The 21,473-nt window shown below is 44.8% G+C and overlaps 1 protein-coding gene across 11 annotated transcripts; it reads right to left on the reverse strand.

Moving 5' to 3' along the window:
* Positions 1 to 1,584: 1,584 nt before the first annotated feature.
* Positions 1,585 to 21,242, reverse strand: MTNAP1 (mitochondrial nucleoid associated protein 1). Of its 11 annotated transcripts, none has more exons than XM_067020694.1 (5): positions 21,162 to 21,242; positions 17,629 to 19,111; positions 12,343 to 12,450; positions 11,662 to 11,769; positions 1,585 to 2,485 (listed from the first exon to the last, which is right to left on the reverse strand). In XM_067020694.1, the coding sequence occupies exons 2-5, from the start codon at positions 19,082 to 19,084 to the stop codon at positions 2,388 to 2,390; spliced, it is 1,770 nt and encodes a 589-aa protein (XP_066876795.1). In that variant the 5' UTR covers positions 19,085 to 19,111; positions 21,162 to 21,242; the 3' UTR covers positions 1,585 to 2,387. The 11 variants fall into 11 exon arrangements, 7 of the variants coding, with proteins under 7 accessions (XP_066876795.1, XP_058904994.1, XP_066876797.1 ...); XM_059049011.2 differs by lacking the exon at positions 1,585 to 2,485 and adding an exon at positions 6,291 to 8,664; XR_010838056.1 differs by lacking the exon at positions 1,585 to 2,485 and adding an exon at positions 7,382 to 8,664 and having other exon boundaries at positions 12,343 to 12,525.
* Between the last annotated feature and the right edge of the window lie 231 nt (positions 21,243 to 21,473).

A 21,473-nucleotide genomic window follows, 5' to 3' on the forward strand; every position in this document is an offset into this window, starting at 1 on the left:
AGCCCGCTGCCTGCCTAACCAGGAGAGGAGGTGCAGAAGCAGCCTGCCGTGTTTCAACTTCCTCTGCTCCTGTACATGAACGAGCTACTGAAAATACAGCAGGAGTGGAGGCTGACCGAGTGTGGCAGGAACGAGTTATTCATAAAACGGGGGAGAACAGCGTACGTAAAACCAAAAGCTCGAGTATGTGGGAAACAGTCGCTGTCCTCTCTGCTCAGCTCCTGTCCTGCCGCCGCCAGTTCCTGTGCACACGGCCTCAGCGGCTGCTGTAAACGGACAATTAAATCAAGTGGTTTCTTTAGCATGACAGCTGCTTCCCTATATGGCTTCCCTAAATGTAAGACGAGATTCTGTGCATGCCTTCTGTCAGCAATTACAGGGAGGTGGATGGTACGAGTGAGGCTTATCCCGGGGACGTAAGGAAGTGACGTGGATCAGTGAATGCTGTGTGGTCTAGGTCACTGAGTCAAACCCCAATGCAACTTAATCCATGGGGAAAGGAGCAGGGAGGCAAGGCTGCGCCTTTTGGAGGAATGGAGAAAAGAGGGGCAATATACAGTGCGCGGTAGGGCCAGGCTCCCTACCTTTGGCAGATGGAGACAGCTGCCTTATCGGGCCTGGAGCGGGAGGGTGAGGCCGAGGCTAAGAGGATGGCCGGCCCCGGAGACAGATTTGGGGGTCTGAATGCCAGCTCCACCCTGGGCTACTATGTGACAAACCCTACACAGCCATGCAGGCAAATTACTCAACCACCTCGAGTCTGCTCCCTCATTCTAGAAAACGAGTGTGGTGGCAGCTCTGGCCTCACAGGCTGGTCGTGAGGATAAAACGAGAGACCGCAGGTAAAGAAGGCTGCATGGCACTGGGCTGACAAAGTGAGCACCCAGGTGGTAGATGGATTTTGGCATGGATTGTGGTGGGGCCTCTTGTAGTTCAAGTTCAGGATGTGAACGTAATATGAGGCCACAAGAGGTGTGAGAAAAGCTGTTATTATTTCACTGCTATTATGTGTGACCCTTCGCTGGAATTAACAGATGCAAACTTTTAATCTGACCAAATCTCTGCAAAGTAGGTGTAATTATCCCCATTTTACAGTCCGGACCAAGGAGGCTCCAATTAAGTTAGATAACTTGCCGGAGGACACACCTACTACCCATTTCACAGGTAAGTGTCTGGGAGAGGCAAATAACCAGAATAGAGGAATATTTTTTGAAAATATTTTTGTTATGAAGAGTGGTAACAGTACTATGTAGGACGAACATGGCGGGGGTGGGGGGAGCAGGTATTGGGAGTAACTGGATAATCTGTAAATCAGGAAAAAAAGGACCAGAAGAAATAGTAGCAGCAGATAGGGCTTCCCATAAAGTATAAAACACTCTACTGATAATATAAAATGATTTATTCTTAATAGCTGAATATTTTAATATATATAGAAAAAAGGTAGTATTTCAGGTATTATCACTCAGGATTAATCTCAAGTAGGTAGCAGAGATACCCCACCTCACACAGACCATGTGCATTACAGCAGGGTGTCCAGACGTGCCTGTGAATGTTTCCAGCCTCCAGTAACCGAACCTTCCCGGTAAATCCTCGAGGATGGAGAGCAGCCTGGGCAGCACTGTTAACTCTTCTGCAGGGCGGATGGGAATTCTCAGGCTGCACTTCTACACACATTGCTGGAAGCCATGTCTGGGAAGGCACGCGGCTGCCCTGGAAGCAGAATCTAAGCACTGCTGCTTACCCAGGGAAGCTCCCACCAATGCCAGGGAAGATGTGGAGCACAATTTTAAGAGACAAAATGTAGGAGGCTGTTTAAAACAGAACAGCATGTTAGGAGCATTCCAGACTTTTCTCCTGGCTTTGTGGAGACACGAGCTCCTGTCTCCTGGCTGAAGCACACTGGCTTTGCGTGGAGCAGAGCCTCACTCAAGGACAACTCCAGCTTTGAAAAGAACCTCTAGTCTTCCTCAGGAAGCCTGGAATCTGCCAGATCACATAAATGGGTGGGCCTGGCTGTGCAAACAAACTTATGTCGTAGTATAAACAACAAATGCATCCTCGTAAGGCAAGTTCACAATATTGCAAACTGGAGCCAAGAGGCAGGCATATCCCTGGATCATGCTGCGTTTGTTTAGATCTGAATCTAAGAAAAGAATCAATCAGTTATCAGCTGACCTTAACTCTCTTAAACTATTTTGAACATTACTAAGAAATCATTAAAAGACTCAATAAAAGGTCTTCAAGGATTCCCCTACCTCAGATGGCAGCAATGCGTAGATAGGGAAACCTTCCCTGTTACTTTGTGGACATAATCAAATAATTCCAGAATCTGGACAAACCTCAGACAGCTTTTTCAAAGTCACCCACATCATTTTAAGAATCAACTCTCAGCTCATCTGCACAGGCACATTCCTGGGGTCAGGGTCGAGCTGGTCTGGGGCTGTCGACTGCTGTATCTCTCTCCATGTACAGCTGCAAAGCATCTCTGCCAAACACCAGATGAGGACACCAAGGCACAGAGAGGTTAAGTCACTTGCTCAAGGTCACAAAGATAGTTTACACTGACATTCGCACTGGAAGCCCAGAAAAAAAACAACTGAGTACATTCCACAATAGGAACTGAAGAGTAACTACTCCTTAGGTGATGTTAAATACGCTGGTACCTACAACTGAAAATGCTATTTTGGCTTGGAACAGAAACAGACTGGGAGATATTAGAGATCAAGGCCCTGCTAAACTTGGTCACTTTATTCTGATGGCTTCCCAGCAGGAGAAAGCCATTCAGACTGGAGACAAGATGGCAGAGTAGAAAGGACCTTGAGCTCACCTCCTCTCACGAGCACACCTAAATCACAAATAACTGCTGAACAAACATTGATTAAAAAAAGACTGGAACCTACCAAAAAGGATATCCTACATCCAAAGACAAAGAAGGAAGCACAACGAGATGGTAGGAGGGGGTGCAACTGCGACACAATCAATTCCCACACCACCTGGGTGGGTGACCCAGAGACTGCAGAGTAATTTTATCACAGACTTCCTCCTAGAAGAGTGAGAGTTTGGAGCCCCACATCAGGCTCCCCAGCCTGGGGTTCTGGCGTCAGGAGGAGGAGCCTCCAGAGCATTTGGCTTCGAAAGCCAGTGGGGTTTGACTGCAGGAGCCCCACAGGAGTGAGGAAAACAGAGATTCCACTCTTGGAGGGTGCAGAGCACCAGGACCCAGGATGAAAGCAGTGACTTCATAGAAGCCTGGGCCAGACCTACCTGGGCAGCCCTCTTGCTTGGGTAATTACCACCAATGCCTGGGCCCACCCAACAGCCTACAGGCGCCAGTGCTGGGAGGCCTCAGGCCAACCAACAAACACGGAGGGAACACAGCCCCACCCATCAGCAGACAGGCTGCCTAAAATCTCCCTGAGACCAGAGACACCTCTCAACGTGTTACAGCCCTGCCCCACCCAGAGGGCAGACACAGGCCTCTCCCACCAGGAAGCCTGCACAAGCCTCTAGACCAGCCTCACCCACTGGGGACAGACACCAGAAGCAAGAAAACTACAATCTTGTAGCCTGCGAACTGAGGCAAAGAACTTGGGAAAAGAATGCATGCGGAGTGAGAAGCTACAGGAAGTTTTAAGAAAGAGTTAGAAAACAGAAAGAACAACCAAATAGAGTTGAAGAATACAATAACTGAAATGAAAAATACACTAGGAGGAATCAATAGCAGAATAAATGAGGCAGAAGAATGAATAAGTGAACTGGAAGACAGAATGGTGGAGATCACTGCTGTGTAACAGAATAAAGAATGAAAAGAAACGAGGACAGTTGAAGAGACCTCTGGGACAACATCAAATGCACCAACATTCACATTATAGGGGTCCCAGAAGAAGAAGAAAGAAAGTGTCTGAGAAAAGATTTGAAGAGATAATAGCAGGAAACTTCCCTAACATGGGAAAGGAAACAGTCACCCAAGCCCAGGAAGCGCAGAGAGCCCCAAACAGGATTAACCAAAGGAGGAAAATGCTGAGACACACAGTAATAAAAATGACAAAAATTAAAGATTAAGAGAAAACATTAAAAGCAACAAGGAAATTCCCATAAGGTCATCAGCTGATTTTTCAGCAGAAACTCTGCAGGCCAGAAGGGAGTGGCACGATATAAAGTGACGAAAGGGGAAAACCTACAGCCAAGATGACTCTGCCCAGCAAGGCTCTCATTCAGATTCGACGGAGAAAGCAACAGCTTAAGAACTGGTACCACCAAACCAACTTTACAACAAATGCTAAAGAAACTTCTCTAGGTGGGAAACAAACACATGGAGGCTAAACAATATGCTTTTAAACAACCAATGGATCACCAAGGAAATCAAAAAACACCTAGAGACAAATGAAACCTAAAACACAAGGATCCAAAACTTACAGGATGCAGCAAAAGCAGTCCTAACAGGGAAGTTTATGGTGATACAAGCTTACCTCAGGAAACAAGAAAAATCTCAAACAACCTAACCTTACACCTAAAGCAACTAAAGGACAAACAACATACAAATTAGGTAGAAGGAAAGAAATCATAAAGGTCATGGAAGAAATAGACTAATAAAACAATAAAAAAGGTCAATGAAACTAAAAGCTGGTTCTTTGAAAAGATAAACAAAATTGTTAAACCTTTAGCCAAACTCATAAGAAAAAAAGGGATCGGGCCCAAACCAAAAAAATTAAAAAATGAAAAAGGAGAAGTTACAACCGACGTGAGAGACCACTACAAGCAACTCTATGCCAATAAAATGGACAACCTAGGGTTTCCCTGATGGCACAGAGGGTGAGAGTCTGCCTGCTGATGCAGGGGACACGGGTTCGTGCCCTGGTCCGGGAAGATCCCACATGCTGCGGAGCGGCTAGGCCCATGAGCCATGGCTGCTGAGCCTGCGCATCCGGAGCCTGTGCTCCGCAACGGGAGAGGCCACAACAGTGAGACGCCCGCGTACCGCAAAAAAAAAAAAAAAAAAAAAAAAAGACAACCTAGAAGAAATGGACAAATTCTTAGAAAGGTACAATCTCCCAAGACTATACCAAGAAGAAACAAAATATGAACAGGCCAATTATAAGTACTGAAATTGAATCTGTGATTTAAAAACTCCCCCAAAATAAAAGTCCAGGACCAGATGGCTTCACAGGCCTATTCTATTGAACACTTAGAGAAGAGTTAACACCCATCCTTCTGAAACTATTCCAAAAAATTGCAGAGGAACGAACACTTCCAAACTCATTCTATGAGGCCACAATCACCCTGATACTAACACCAGACTAAGATACCACAAAAAAAGAAAATTACACGCCAATATCACTGATGAACACAGACGTAAAAATTCTCAACAAAGTACTAGCAAATTGAATCCAACAGTACATTAAAAGGATCATACACCATGATCAAGTGGCATTTATCCCAGGGATACAAGGATTTTTCAATATCTGCAAATCAATCAGTGTTAATACATCACATTAACAAATTGAAGAATAAAATCCATATGATCATCCCAATAGACACAGAAATAGCTTTTGATAAAATGCAACATCCATTTACAATAAAAACTCCAGAAAATGGGCAAAGAGGGAACCTACTTCAAGATACTAAAGGCCATATATGACAAACACACAGCTAACAGCACACTCAATGGCGAAAAGCTGAAAGCATTTCCTCTAAGATCAGCAACAAGGGAAGGATATCCACTCTTGCCACTTTCATTCAAAACAGTTTTGAAAGTACTAGCCACTGCAATCAGAGTAGAAAAAGAATTAAAAGGAATCCAATTTGGAAAAGAAGTAAAACTGTCACTGTTTGCAGATGACATGACACTATACACAGAAAATCCTAAAGACTCTAACAAAAAACTGCTAGAGCTCATGAATGAATTTGGTAAACTTGCAGGATACAAAATTAATACACAGAAATCTGCATTTCTAAACTCTAACGATGAAAGATCAGAAAGAGAAATAAAGGGAACAATCACATTTACCATCATATCAAAAATAGTATTGGGTTGGCCAGAAAGTTCAGTAAGATGTTACGGAAAAACCCAAACGAACTTTCTGGCCAACCTAATAAAATACCTAGGGATAAACCTACCTAGGAAAGGAAAAAATCTGTACTCTGAAAACTGAAAGACACTGATGAAAGAAATCAAAGATGACACAAACTGATGGAAATATATACCATGTTCTTATATTGGAAGAATCAATATTGTCAAAATGACTATACTACCCAAGGCAATCTACAGATTCAATGCAATCCCTATCAAATTACCAGTGACATTTTTTGCAGAGCTAGAACAAAAAATTTTAAAATTTATATGGAAACACAAAAGACCCCAAATAGCCAAAGCACTGAAGAGTGAAAGCAATTTTGAGAAAGAAGAACAGAGTTGGAGGAATCAGCTTCCCTGACTTCAGACTATACTATAAAGCTATAGTCATCAAAACAGTATGGTACTGGCACAAAAGCAGAAAGATCAATGGAATATGACAGAAAGCCCAGAAATAAACCCACGCACCCATGGTCAATTAATCTATGACAAAGGAGGCAAGAATATACAATGGAGAAAATCTCTTCAGTAAGTGGTGCTGGGAAAACTGGACAGCTACATATAAAAGAATGAAATTAGAACACTCTCTAATACCACACACAAAAATAAACTCAAAATAGATTAAAGACCTAAGTGTAAAACTGGATACTATAAAACTCCTAGAGGAAAACATAGGCAGAACACTCTTTGACATAAATTGCAGCAGTGTCTTTTTGGATCTGTCTTACAGAATAATGAAAATATAAACAAATGGGACCTAATTAAACTTAAAAGTTTTTGCATAGCAAAGGAAACCATAAACAAAAAGACAACCTACAGAATGGGAGAAAATATTTGCAAATGATGCAACCAACAAGGGATTAATCTCCAAAATATACAAACAGCTCAATATCCACAAAATAACCCAATCAAAAAATGGGCAGAAGATCTAAACGGACATTTCTCCAAAGAAGACATACACAGATGGTTAAAGGCACATGAAAAATGCTCAACATGGCTAATTATTAGAGAAATGCAAATCGAAACTACAATGAGGTATCACCTCACACTGGTCAGAATGGCCATCATTAAAGTCTACAAATAATAAATGCTAGAGGGAATTCCATGGAGGTCCAGTGGTTAGCACTCCATGCTTCCACTGCAGGGGGCCCAGGTTAGATCCCTGATTGGGAAACTAATATCCCACATGCCATGGGGCAGCTAAGCCCACGTGCTCTAGAGCCCGTGCATCACAACTAGAGAGAAGCCCACACACTGCAATGAAAGATCCCCATGCCGCAACTAAGACCTGATGCAGCCAAAAAAAAAAAAAAAAAAAAAAAAAAAGGGATCAGTACTGATCAAGTAATTGTGAATCTATTAAGGTGTTGATTAAAAAATAAATAAATAAATGCTAGAGAGGGTGTGGAGAAAAGGGAACCCTCTTGCACTGTTGGTGGGAATGTAAATTGGTACAGCCACTATGGAGAACAGTATGGAGGTTCCTTAAAAAAACTAAAAATAGAGCTACCATATGATCCTACAATCCCAACTCCTGGGCATATATCTGGAGAAAACCATGATTCGAAAAGATACATGCACCCCAATGTTCACAGAAGCACTATTTACAATAGTCAGCACACGGAAGCAACCTAAATATCCACTGACAGAGGAATGGATAAAGAAGATGTGGTACATATATACAATGGAATATTACTCAGCCATTAAAAAGAATGAAATAATGCCACTTGCAGCAATGTGGATGGACTCAGGAGATGATCATACTAAGTAAGCCAGACAAAGACGAATATATGATATCGCTTATATGGGGAATCTACAAAAAATAAATGATACAAATGAACTTATATATGAAAAAGACCCCCAGACGTAGAAAACAAATTTATGGTTACCAAAGGGGAGAAGGGCGGGGCGGGGGGATAAAGTAGGAGGTTGGGATTCACAGATACACACCACTCCATATAAAATAGATAATCAACAAGGACCTACTGTGTAGCACAGGGAACTCTACTCGAAATTTTACAATAAACTATAAGAGAAAGGAGTCTGTAAAAGAATACATATACAAAAAAGGATAGATATAAATATATATGTATAACTGCATCACCATGCTGCACACCTGAAACTAACACAACATAGCGGGCAATAAGCAGCAGATAACCCTTCAGGACTGATGGGTCATTAAGTAGTTCGTTTTTCTCATCAAGGAGCTCATTTTTAGAGATGTAAAGTATTTGTTGTGATCTAACGGAGTTAAACCCTTCCATGATGTTTCAGCGTTCTGATTCCAACAAGCGGCGCTCGTTTACTCACGGCAGGGGGACAAAACTGATCCGGATGACAACCTCGGGGGGCTGTGAGCTCACTCTTGCTGCCGCCGCTGCCGCCGCCGCCGCCGCCGCCGCACTCACATGCTATGGGGAGCTGAGGGGGCAACACTCAGGCGCTTAGGTACTGAATCCAGAAAGGCCTCTCCTCCTGAAACGCGTGTCCTAACCAATGCTTCAAAGCGGAGATCCCCAGTCCTCTTCATCCCTCCAACACAGGAGCCCGTGAGGCGTCCTGTCCATCTGGGGCAGGGCTTGGCACGCTTTCTGTAAAGGGCCGGAGAGTAGCCATTTTCAGCTTTGCGGGGTCTACGCTCTCTGCTGCGACAACCCAACTCCGCCACTGCGGCGTGGAAGCGGCCGCAGCCGCCACCTAACCAAGGGCGCAGGGCTGTGTCCCACGGAGACTACTTACAGAAACAGGCCACCTGCTGGCTTGCGTGTGGGCTGTCGTGGTCTGCTGACCCCTGGGCTCAAGGGGATTGGGGAAGAGGACACAGCTGAGAGGTCATTCTCACCTACCTTTGTACCCTGAGCATTTCTGATCTAGGGTAAGGCAAATGGGCGGGTGCAGGGAGACCCCTCCCTGACCGTGTCTCTTACAGGGCACTTACAAAGAAAGGCCACAAAGCCTTTCCCAAGGGCAAGATACTGTTTTTGGAGTTCTGAAAATTCTGTCACATTAAACTAAAATAACTACCTCTAGTATACTCTTCCTCAACCGTGAATTTTTCCTTATGGAGAATTCTAGCACACCTTTTCCTTAACCATGAGAATTTGATGCAGAATTAAATTACTCCCACTGGGGATAATTAGAGAGCGGGGGGACGGGGGACTGAAGAACAGAAAAGGGAGATACAGCAGAAGATAAGCCAGCATCAAGTTCTGGGAAGAGAGAAGGAAGAGGTGTGCAAATACATGAATGCTGCCCTTAGAACAGCACACCTGCTTTTTCATAGTTTTGAAGAAGCTGGGACAAAAGAGGGACTGAACACATGCATTTTGGCCCAAGGATATCACAAGCAAAGGGAAGATACAGACAGACCCATCAATTGATTGATAGGGCCATATCGCTGATATGTAATCAACCTCTGATGTTGGAAAAGAGGTTGAAAACCGTTATCCCTCTGTGAGATCTACATTACATTTCCTTGAAGCCTTTATAAGGATCCAAGTTATTCCCTAGGGGCCAAAGCAGAAAATCAGAAAAACATGGAATATTTTGATGAGGAAAGAGACATAAAAACCCCACCAGCCAAAAACAACCCTAACAAAGTGGGGGGAGTATTTGAGTATGACACTGAAAGTCTTGGGAAGGGATGGGGGTGGAGTTCTGAAAAGCTTCCAAGAAGAGATGATAGGCAGAGACCATCTGCTCACTGTCATACTCACTGAAGATGTGGAAAAGGTGACTTAGCCTTCTGTTTAGTGTGCTGCTTTAATCAGATTAAAAAATAACCTGCCAAGGATTTTTCAGAGGCTCACCTGCAACTCTGAACCCACCCTCTGCTTTTATGTTTCTGATGCCTGCCAAGATCTGGTCAAGGACCCAAAAGAGCCTAACCATTCCCAAGGGGAAGGGTCTGATGTGTGCTGATTTCCTGCCACTTCAGATACTATTCTGTACCAGTGTACATGTAGCCGAGTATCTAGTAGAGATGAATAGTAAAATGCCAAGATATAGAGAATAATTTTAGAGAGAAAGATTTAAAATTGAGATATGAGCTATTAGGAAATAGCTATTAAAAAATTTTAATGACAAACTCTGCCATCTTCTTGTCTCCTTGAATAACATCAGCCTTTATGATTAAACAAACTGAAGTTTTTCTCAGTAACTTTGTCACTTCTGAAAACAAGCCAAAAGAAATATCCAGACAGAACCAGATCTGTCCACATTATAAAACTGGCTTCCTACAGAATTGTTAGATTCCAATAATTTTATTCTTTTCACGCTCTCCCCTGCCCCCAGTACAAGTTTCCATTGTTAAATTCACACTGCAGCCATCTCCACCGTCCCTGCCTTGGAGCGCCAAAGCTTTCTTACGTGGTGTCTAGGTCAATGCTACTTACACCAGCGCTACAGCTCTTAGGATAAAGATACACATAAGGATCTAAGAGGCCATTCTGTTGACTGTTTCTATGTCTTGACTCTACAGATCATTCTGTTATATTTTTGTTTTATAAATTTAGAAGTAAAGTCTTAAGCACAATGAGAAGTTTCTGTCTCACACCTAAATGGTCTCCTTCAGGCAGGTAAAACTTTCAGGGAAGGCTTTTTCCCTGTGAAAGAAATGACTTGGGATTTTAGGCATCTCCGTTTACGTGGGGATGATCAGAAAGGAATTCCTCTTTCTCACCGATGGCCATGCATATTAGACAAGGGCCAGCAGCTATGCCCTGCTAGTCAGGATGCAAGAGTTTGGTGCAGACACATTCCCGCTGCTTGACCTGCGCCCTATGTACTGGTACTGAATTAGCCAACAAATCCAGTTCGAGTCAAATCTGATATTTTAGAAGCTTGTGAATTCTACTGGCCTCCAGAGTTAATGATTATCTTACACTTTTACACTGTAAATTTTCATCTGAAAGCGTCTGGGTTTTTTTTTGTTTGTTTTTAAATTGTGGAAGAATACTGGGCTTTTTCTGTTTTTTTTTTTTTCTTTTATAAAACAATACTTTAAAAAATGAGCAAAAGTGATCTGGAACTAAAAGAGCAATGAAATCTAGGCATTTTCCTTCTGATAAGATTTGGAGCAAGCTGAAACGCGTCACTAGAAAGGTGTTGTGCTTTTAATGTTAAAAGTGGAGTAAATAAAACAGCTCTAAGCCTTAAGAAACACTGATGAGTGACAGCTGTATTTTGCTACTCCTCCTCTCTTTTGGGGTATAAAGCTATTTGGTTTCAATCCTAAAAGGAAGCTCTTACATAGGAATTAAAAAGTCACCTTGGAGAAGAGCCCTGATCTTCTAACAGGCAAATAGCTTTAAGGAGAAAACACAAAGCTCACCAGATCTCCAGTGACAATCTTAAATGGAGCATAACAGCAGTTATGTAAATTCTAGTCAAATCTTATAAAGGCCACTATAACCAAAACCTCCAATAAAAAAAACCTCCAAAGAAAACCTCTCAGGCAACAGCTCATTCTCTAGGGCATGTCAGATAATACAAAACTGAAAAACAAAAAAGCAGTTCGGAAAATCCCTTGGAGGTGCCTATAATGGGATGTGATCTGTAATTCAGGCTAACAATAGAGAAAGGCTTACTCAGTTGCTTGAAGCTCCAGCTACAACACAGGACGAAGCACCCTGTGAAGAGCACCATGATGCCACCAACTCCTCTGCTCTTCACGGTGGTCCGACACCTGATCCAGCCTGTTAAAGAGAAGCAGGTCTCACTGTTAGAGAGAAAGGCCCCTAGGGGCCCTATCTGTGAGGGACTCAAGTTACCTGGTTAGCTTAGGCAAAGGAATTGCAAAGAATTTACATACCACTATATTGCGTGCGCATGTGACGGAAAAGGCTAAAACCAAAAGACCTCAATTTTAATACATTTAAATTAGTCACTCTTATTTTGGGGACTCTGGTTAAAATCGTTCGTGGAGAGGAGGTGAATACAGCTGGTTTACTTGAGGTTGAGCCTTCCTGGCTTGGGGACAATCCACGTGGGGAAGGCAGAGACGGGCAGGTGGCAGAGAGAGGCAGGGGTAAGTACGGAAAAAATGAAAGCTGCTCAATAAATGGCAGTTGCTATTATTAGCTTCGGTGCTTTTAATTACATCAGACTCCTGGATGAAAACAGCCAAGCAGGAGAGTAGTAAGACAAGTAGTAAGGTTGTCCTCTTCTCTTTCTCGAGCCTGCTGTAACAGCCATGGCTAAAGGAAGAGAAAGTTCACCAAATGCCTGGAACCAGCAACGGAGCCCAGCAGTCGTGATTCCAGCCTCACCTGTTTGGACAGCTCCCAAGAGCCTCCTTAGAGAGAAGCTGGAGGTTGTGAGCCTGGCCGGGGCTTCCGAACTTCTTACCGCCATCGAACTTCTTTCCAACAAAGGAACTAGGGTTCCAAACAGTCACTGTGATAATCCATCCTCTTCCCCAACACTCACTGCCCAACGTTCCCAGGGCGAGGCTGCAGGAAAGGTATATTCTAAATAGGTGGATTAATGTCTGCCTTGGGCTGCAGCTAACTGGTAACCACTGAAGGTCAAAGTCGTCTATTCCACTTCAAGAAAAGGTTCCTCAACAGACTAAGGGACCTGGGGATCAGGACCTAATCCATTTCCAATGCGATGAATACAATGCCCAGATGATCCAGGGGTACACACTTAATGAATCATTTATACTTCCTCTCATCTGCTAAACATCTTATTAGCAAAAACCATGACTTTCTACTGTCACGTTAATTACTGCTACTTGTCACCACAACAGTCGACAAGCCAGCTCTATCAGCCCAGCCCTACTGCTGACCAGCACACTTCTTATTTACGTCCAATACATGAGTAACTATAAAGTAGAACAGAAAGGAGGGTTTCGGCTATGTATGTACATTTTCCCTGCCCCTGTTATTTTCCATGTTTGGTGACAGGCAGGGAATCTCTACTATTGCTGGTTCTCTGGTCTTGGTTTGGTTCATTAGGATAAAGGGTAAATTAAGCAAATATTTACAATGGGTTTAGCAGGTGCGGTAAAAGTTGCTGTGGATGTAAAAACACTACCCAAGGGCTTCCCTGGTGGTGCAGCGGTTAAGAATCCTCCTGCCGGGCTTCCCTGGTGGCGCAGTGGGTGAGAATCTGCCTGCCGATGCAGGAGACGCGGGTTCGTGCCCCGGTCCGGGAGGATCCCACGTGCCGCGGAGCGGCTGGGCCCGTGAGCCATGGCCGCTGAGCCTGTGCGTCTGGAGCCTGTGCTCCGCAACGGGAGAGGCCACAGCAGTGAGAGGCCCGCATACCACACACACACACACACACACACACACACACAAAAGAATCCTCCTGCCAATACAGGGGACATGGGTTCGAGCCCTGGTCCAGGAGGATCCCACAGGCTGCGGAGCAGCTAAGCCCGTGTGCCACAACTACTGAGCCTGTGCTCTAGAGTCTGGGAGCCACAACTAGTAAGCCCGCGTGCCTAGAGCCCGTGTTCCACAACAAGAGAAGCCATCGCAATGAGAAGCCTGCATGCAGCAACAATGACCCAACACAGCCAATAAATAAATAAATAAATAAATTAAAAAACAAAACAAACCAACCCCACCTCACACGGATACCCTACTGATGGAAATCCTGGTTGCAGGTTAAAGAACAGCCTTTATTTAGTTGTTTCTTGGCCTTTAAAAACCCATGACCTATAAAGTTTTCTCACTTGACCTTCTGGTAACCCCATCAGCCACATTTTGCTTTTTGTAATTACACAAAGTTTTTTTTCTTCCAAACCACCTTCTCCCCTGCCACAATTTGAGAACAGCCCACTGCTGGGTCTGAGGCACCTGCGCCAGGGCCATCACCTCCAGGAGCGGTTCTCAAACTTGGCTGACCCTCGGTGACACCGAGGAAACGTCTGAAAATACGGTTCTGAGGCCTCGCTTCCGAATCAATCTCTGGGGACGATGCCTAGCAATCTTTACTCTTAAAAAAAAAAAAAAATGGCCACGTGAAACTGTTAACTGTCCAGATTTGGGAACCAAGGACCTAGATCTCTTACACTTTCAGCCCCAAAGCCAAGGCACCTGAATTCTGTAAAGGCCCAGGCAGCCCTCCCAGCTGAATGCTCTCAAGGCGACTGGGACCCTGAGAGGTTTCCTTTGAACGAAGTCTTCTATTGCTGAGAACTCTCAGACCCTGGTACTTGTTGAGTCTCCTGAGATTTAAATCTTGAACTTCTAAACTCTACTTTCTCTCAGGCCAGGAAAACTGCTCCTCCCGGCCGTCAGGTCCATGAGAATCTTCCTCCCTGAAGCTCAGGACATTTGCTCCTAGTGCTGCCGAATTCCACGAGCCTGATCCCGACTCCTGATTTACTGCAGCCCAACTCGGTGGCATCCTCAGAACCATCAGTCTGCCCTGGGATTTCCTAGCCTAGGTCCTCAAAACATAGCCATTTTTCATCAACCATGAGAGCTTCTGGTCCTACCTTGTTTCATCAAAATGAAGGCCCTAGGTGCCTTTGCAGCTGGTAGAATCACCTCACCTAAGTTTACTCAGGTACCTGATGTACGAGGACTAGCTGTATTTCCCCGTGCAGCAAAGAAAACTGACGACATCCTGGAGCCCAACGGTTCGGTGCAAGAAACACTGCCCAGAAAACCGTGGCAAAGACCATCAGATAACGTTAGAAACTGGATACTGGGCAAGTTACTCATCCTCTCTGAAACTCAGTTTCCTCATCTGTAAAAGGGGATAATACCCATCTCCCAGAACCGGTATAAGATTCCTTAAGATAACTTAGGTAAACATGCAGGTATCACACCTGATATATAGTTAACTCAGTAACTCTTAGCTCACTGGTTCTGCCTTTAAGCATCAAAGGGATGAGTTGGTTTCCTGAGATAGAAGAGGAGTGGCCCATCAAAGGTTTTGCCTGAGTAAGGGCACGTATAGCCCAAGCTCTTCTGCAATGATTGCATGGGAGGTCAGTCTGACCCTGCAGTCACTGGGGACAGTCATTGCCAGGTGAAGGTACAAAGCTGAGGAGCCACACTACTTTTTTATCCTTGTAGATTTGATGGCCCTGAAGTCCCTGGCCAACTGAGGAATCAGGTCTTGACCTTAACTGAGATCCTAGGGTCTCTTCTAGTGTCTCCTGTTCATTTGGTAGCAGCATCACAGTCTGACCGTTAATGGTTGGCGCCAACTTCCAAGATTTTCGGTTTACAACAGAACTAGAGGCACAGTGATGGCTACACATTCCCTGATACAGGAACCCAAACTAATCACACATTACAAACTGTGACCAATAAAAGAGAACAAAATCGTTTCTAGCCACTATTCTGGAAGAACTTACTATTAAAGGAAAACTTGCATTTTCCCCCCATATTCAATTTCACAAGCCGAGTGATTTGGTGACATGGGTTACTGTTATCTCTTACCTTATTGTTACTGTAATCTTGGGGCCTATGCAAGGGAGTGTTACTAATAACCTACATCAACCGTGACATGACCACTAAGTGCCCTAAAGTAAGCCTGAGGCTGAGTTTAAAGACCATATGGATGTACAAGCCAGATGGACCTGGGTTTGAATCCCGACTGCCGCTTACTGGTGAACGTGGGCAAGTCACTGAGCCCTCTGAGGCTCAGACTCCTCGCCCACGACAGAGGGCAATCTTTGGCAGTGACAGCCCCTCATAACTGTCAGGAGGATTAAAGGAGATGATTACATCAGGCATCTCGCACAATGACCAGAAACCGCCATCACCTGATAAACATTACTAGTTCCCCCCCTCTTCCCACTAAAATGAACTCACCTTCGCACTACAGAGGGTAGGACGGAATACAAAGAAGCCCTTCTACTTGCTAGAGATTTGCTGTGGGCTGTGTGTTTATGCCACTGAAAACGACAGAGAAGCTCAGAGATATAAACAACACCTGTGCGCCTAGCTGTGGCGCATTTTCTACAACATGGCTGAGTGAAAGCTTTAAACTAGGCCTCAGGAGACGGGGTTCTACTTGCACCTCTACCACTTACTGGCATCACCATCTTGGGACAAATCACTTATCCCCTGTGCCTGTTTCATCACCTGCAAAACAGAGAGAAAAGCACTCTGCCCACCTCTCGGAGTGGTGAGGCCAAAATCAGAAGATAGGTGAAGCACCCTGAAAACCACAAAGCAACGCAAGTGTGAGTATATTAATTCTATGTTAAGATGGAGTAGGGACTTGATACTATAACTTCGTAAAGTCAGTGAAGATGTTAGACCTGTTTGTAGAAAACCCGGTTAACCACTAAGGCAGCTGAAGGAAACGTAGCTTTAAGCTAGCAACCCTCTTAATACACGTCCATTTTGAAACGTTTAGAAAGGGATAATTAAAATACAAAAGAAAATGCTTTCCACAACAGCCAAACTGGGGCTTAGTGAATATGTGATCATTCACAAAACACAGTCGAGGGGAAAAATGTATCCTTTAGGAAGGGAGAATACAAGCTTTTCTGCCACAAGCCTATTCTGAGTGGCTTTGGGTCTCCTGTCAAAATAACCTGAAAGCACCAAAGAACTCTAGGCAAGAAAGAGATGGATGCTACTGTGACCACGCCTAACCACGCCCCTAGAAAACCCAAACAAAAAGAAGTAATCCAAAGCTTCTGGGGAGGAAAATGGAGACACTCTATGTCTTGTAATTAGAGAAGCAGTTCAACAACTAAAGGTGAGACTCAGCAGAAAAAAGCGAGGGCACTGAGGGGGCCGTAAGGAAACTCTTGGCTCCTACCCGGGCCTCCATCCTGCCCACTGCTGAACCCATTCGAGGCACCAGCGAGGAGCGCCCAGGGAGCTTCGGAAGAGACAGACTCACAATCCAATCAGTTTTGATGTCCAGCCTCTTTCCCCCCATCCTTCTTACCTAATTTTCTCGTGTCTTGAGGCTCCATCTTTGCTTCTACTCCTGGGTCCTATTCTCTGTGGCCTAACTTTCCCAGGGCATGGATTTCTGCTCCTTTCTGGCCACACCCTCTGCTCCTGATCTTCACCGGTTCATCCCTGAGGCCCCACTTCCACCTGCCTCGACTGCCATCCCAGGCTGCCCCCAAAGCCAAGAACGCCACCAGCTCTTCCCTTCTGTGCTACTCTAAACTGCTAGATGCTGCATCTCACCACACGTCTGGGACCTATTTTCTGCCCAACCTGGTCCTGACTGAAATCTGGGCACGGCGCTTGTTCTGTTTAGGCAGACCCTGAAGTCTTCATGTTTTTTCTGAGTCTCTTCAGCTTGAATACCCACCCAATTTCTAGAAGAGGCCATGTCTCTTCCAAATGTAGAAGGTCAACTGTTATCAGCATCACCGGCCAGCCTGTCATAGTCCAACCTTCACCTCTTGGTGGAGGGGAAGGGAGAGTGATAAACCACAGTTATTACTGACCCCTGGGAGCAAGAAGTCACGTTCTGAGAACACTTACAAGTCCAGCGCACTAGAATGCCTAGGTATGAGTAAAGTCAAGTGAGTGTGAATGTGGGCGTTCTGGACCTCATTGATTCAAAAGGCACAGAGCTGTTTGGATGAGCTTGAACGAGAGCGTGTTTACCTTGTGAGCAGCTTTGCTCCTGGATACTGATGAGCGCAGGCTTCTGGGCCAATGTGCCCCAATGCTGAGGCTTCCCCGGCAACACCCCGAGCCCAAGATAACCCGGATAGAGCTCTGGAAACCACTCCAGCCCCAGGGAGCTGGACAGGGTCTTTCTGTCGGTGGCACCCATATGGCCTGTGAAGGGGCTTTTAGAACTGTGATGATGGGTTGAATGTGCAGAATGCTGGCCCCTGGGGTGCGATGCTAGCGGCCAACAGCCCGACTTGGGTGTCAGAGAGGCTTGTTCCTCACTCTTCGTCAATGCCTTCATAGCAGGGACTTGATTACGGCTGAAGGCTTCTGCCTTCTCTTCTTGGAGAAATTTCATAGCCAGAGAAGCAAGACTTTGATTACGTGACTGTGATACAGAGAGAAGCTCACTACAATTTGTCCTCGTTGGCGTGAGCAACTCTAAATTGGGGCCTTCACCTCGAGATTTCATCTCCATGACTAAATCATTGCTCTTGGCAGCCCATTCATGCATTTCTGTTGCAAATGCACTTTTCTCTGCATTTCCTTGGCTCCCACATGCCTCTGCTCCAAGGTCAAGTCCTTTTCCCTGGTTCTCCTTGACCTGGATTTTACCTAACGGGCTAACTTTAAAAGCTGCAATTTGTGATTCTGTGTTTTTTTCCCAAGTCCCAGAGTCTCTAGCAGAGACTCCCAAGAGGTGATCCCTGGCCCTGGAATCTCTCGCACTGCTTGATGATGTACTTACCCTTTTAACCCCGTAATTGAGATTCGTGGGAGAACTGTGATCATCACCCAGAGGCATATCTAGTAATTTTATGAGAAGGTTCTGTCTTGGGGCATCCACTCTGTCCAATCTTAAATCAGCAGAAGTGGCTTGTACATCATTAGGGAAGGCCGAAGAATATTTCCTATCTTGATTTGACAGAGAAGGTTCCATTGGGCCAAGAGCTAAAGAAGCTTCAGTTTCTGCAGGGTTATTTCTACCTTCCCCTGACTTAGACAAATCTTCGGCAAGCTCTTTTTTAGGAGTGGTGTTTTCTGATGCAGAAAACTGAGCTGTAGTTTCTCCCTTGAAAGTAATCTTCGGTTCAGTATTTTTTAGCATTTTGAGGGAGGGTTGAATTTGATTCTTGAAGTCTTTATCAGCCTTTGTATTACTTGTTTTTCCCAAACCAACAGCTAGTCGTGGGGAGGAGTTAACTGTCTGTTGTTCTGATCTGTCCCCTTTCAGTTCAGGATTTCTTTTCTTACTATCTGTCCCTAACCCTTTCTCTTTTGCTTTAACTGAGTCTCTGATTGGCCCTTTGATTTTTTTAGCACGTAGGAGTGTAGGCGGCTTGGACTGACAAACAGCAGGCACAGCTGGTCCTATCATCTTACAGTATGGCAAATGGGATTTTAATCGTTTAAATGGCTTCTTACAGTAAGGACACACTTCCATTCTGGGTGGAACAGCACTCTCCTATTCCTGAAAAAGAGAAATGCGAGCTTACGGGGAGCACACAATCCACAGAGTAAATACTAATACTTTATTTAGGTGTTGTACCTTTTAAATTCATTTGAAAGAAGCTAGGTTGAAGGACATTTTTAAAAATTTCTTTTGACCCATTCTTTTTCTTCCATAGCTAGAAAACAGACATAGTTGGATTTTAAAATCAATATTCCTGGCTCATTTCTGCTTGGTATTTCACACTTCTTAAAGTGTCTCAGGAATCAGTCATTACAAAAGACAACCAAAGAGGTTTTCCAACATCCCTAACTACGAGGTGAGCCTGACCAAAAAACTTAAGTCTAGTGAATTAATGCTTAGTGGAAGGAAAAGATGTCCAGAATGCCAATCAGATAAAATGCCAATGCCAATAAAATGTTTGCTATTTAACATTGTAGCAAGTCAACTGGATAGCACATGAGTATAAAGAAACTGTTATAAACCCTTAAACACATCATTCAAGGGAAGAACGGTGAAGAATAAAAAACTCAGGCTGGGATTCCAAGGTGTCTTAGACTAGTATTTCCACAGTGATATATAGAAGATCCACTAGGGAAAGAAGAAAATATCAGAGCTTCTATTGTCTAAGCATGAAAAATGAAATGTTGGCATTTAACGCATTAGTAATAAGCATATATACACACACATATATAGAAGTATAGCAAGTGCACAAATAATACATAAGTGGAGGTGACACGGTCCCCCATTTTTTACTTGCAGTATGTAGTACAATGGATTAATGGTGAATTTGTTTAGTTTGAAGCTTTTGTGAAATTTATGCCACATAAAAACATTTTAAAAAACTTACACCATGTACCACTGGTGCCTCTATTAGTCTCTCCAGTGAGGAAAAGGAAGTATTTCATTCCAAAGCTCAGTTAATTCTGTTTACATTTCTTATTCTATCAAGTTCCAGAGGGCAGGGAACAGGTGGACCCTGTGCACAGCTGTATTCTCAGAACCGAGCACTGGGCCTGGGCCTGGCCCTGGCCAATCCATCAGAGGAACCGACCCACCTTATCCTACATGAAGTCAGGCAAAAACACACAAACAAAAAAATCCACAAAAACCAAAACAAAACTGTCTTCTGCCAATAGACTTTACAGCAACTATCTTATTTTGGAGGTACCCCTTTGACTATATAATAAAAGTTAGGGACTGTTTATTTACAAAAATACACACAACGGAAGCCAGTCCAAGGGCCTTAGGCTAACGACTTTAGAAGAGACCTGTTAGAGGCATGTACTTCCACACCATGCCACCCTCACACTTAATCCTACTAAGATCTTTCCTGCACCCTTTAACAGTAATGTCTCACCATGGATGCCTTAACGCTACCGAGTTCAAGCTCATCCTGCTCACCACAGGACAGGCCAATAAACCGAGAGATGCATTCTTGGGGCGAGGACTAGGGAATTTGTTTGGAAAGCTGCGGCAGACTGAGATGGGGGACTCGCGTCCCAAAGCACCATCTTGCCCGAGTTAAAATTCAGGCATCCTTTATACTAAAAGAGAAGGGAGTAAAGCCAAACATTTCCTAGTTCCCATCAGCCTGCGGAGGGGGTGTAGGGAAGTCACTCGACAGCACATACAATGATTAACTGTGGCAAAGTGCTGAGATAAATTCAAATAACCGAGTCACCTGTGGGGCAGTGCTACCTCAGTGTTCCAGAAAGCAGACTTGACGACCCTCCTGGGCACAGGGCGGGCCTCAAAGTTAGGCTAATCTTCGCCCGCCGCTCCTGCGCTCTCCAGCGGACTCCCCTGCCCCTAGCAGTACTATCTGGCGTACCTCCCCTGCCCGTAACGTTTTCAGGAAAGCAGTCCTGCTGCTTCCTGGTTGGGGCCTCCCCGCAGACCCCCAGCCCCAGGCGCCGGAGCCGCTGGAACGCCTAAAGGGGCGAAATCTTCGGCTTCAGGAAGCCCTCCCCACACTCTCCTCTTCTCACCACATTCGTCCCCAGACCTACAGCGGAGGCCCTAGGAAACATCCCCGCCCGTGGAAACTCGCTCCACGGCAGCGCCTCACCTCGCAAAACAGATAAGACCACGAAGCCCCGCGACAGGAGCCCACACAGCGCTTCCCACGCGCCGCTTCCCAACTCTCAGTCCTAGGACCCGGGGCAGGCCGTCCGCACCACTGCCTGATGCTTCTCAGCTATTAAAAAAAAACTGTGACTTCACAGGGATTTAACTCAAATACTTGTATCATATTATTCTGATATAGTTTAATTTAATTTAAACCTGGCTTGACTCTTAAGCTCTCCCCGCTCGGCTGCGAACAGGCGAAAGCTCGGGCGACCTCTAACAAGGTCCTCTCTCCCAGAAGCGCCTGGTCGCT

Source organism: Kogia breviceps, chromosome 19, assembly GCF_026419965.1.
Source record: "Kogia breviceps isolate mKogBre1 chromosome 19, mKogBre1 haplotype 1, whole genome shotgun sequence".
NCBI lineage: Eukaryota > Metazoa > Chordata > Mammalia > Artiodactyla > Physeteridae > Kogia > Kogia breviceps.

Coding starts and splice junctions, on each gene's coding strand:
- MTNAP1 (XM_067020691.1), bottom strand. CDS start 19,084: ATGGAAGTGTGTCCTTACTGTAAGAAGCCATTTAAACGATTAAAATCC. Junction 12,451..17,628: donor GGAGCAAAGCTGCTCACAAG/GTAAACACGCTC, acceptor TTGGAACCCTAG/TTCCTTTGTTGGAAAGAAGT. Junction 11,770..12,342: donor CTTGGGAGCTGTCCAAACAG/GTGAGGCTGGAA, acceptor TCTCTTTAACAG/GCTGGATCAGGTGTCGGACC.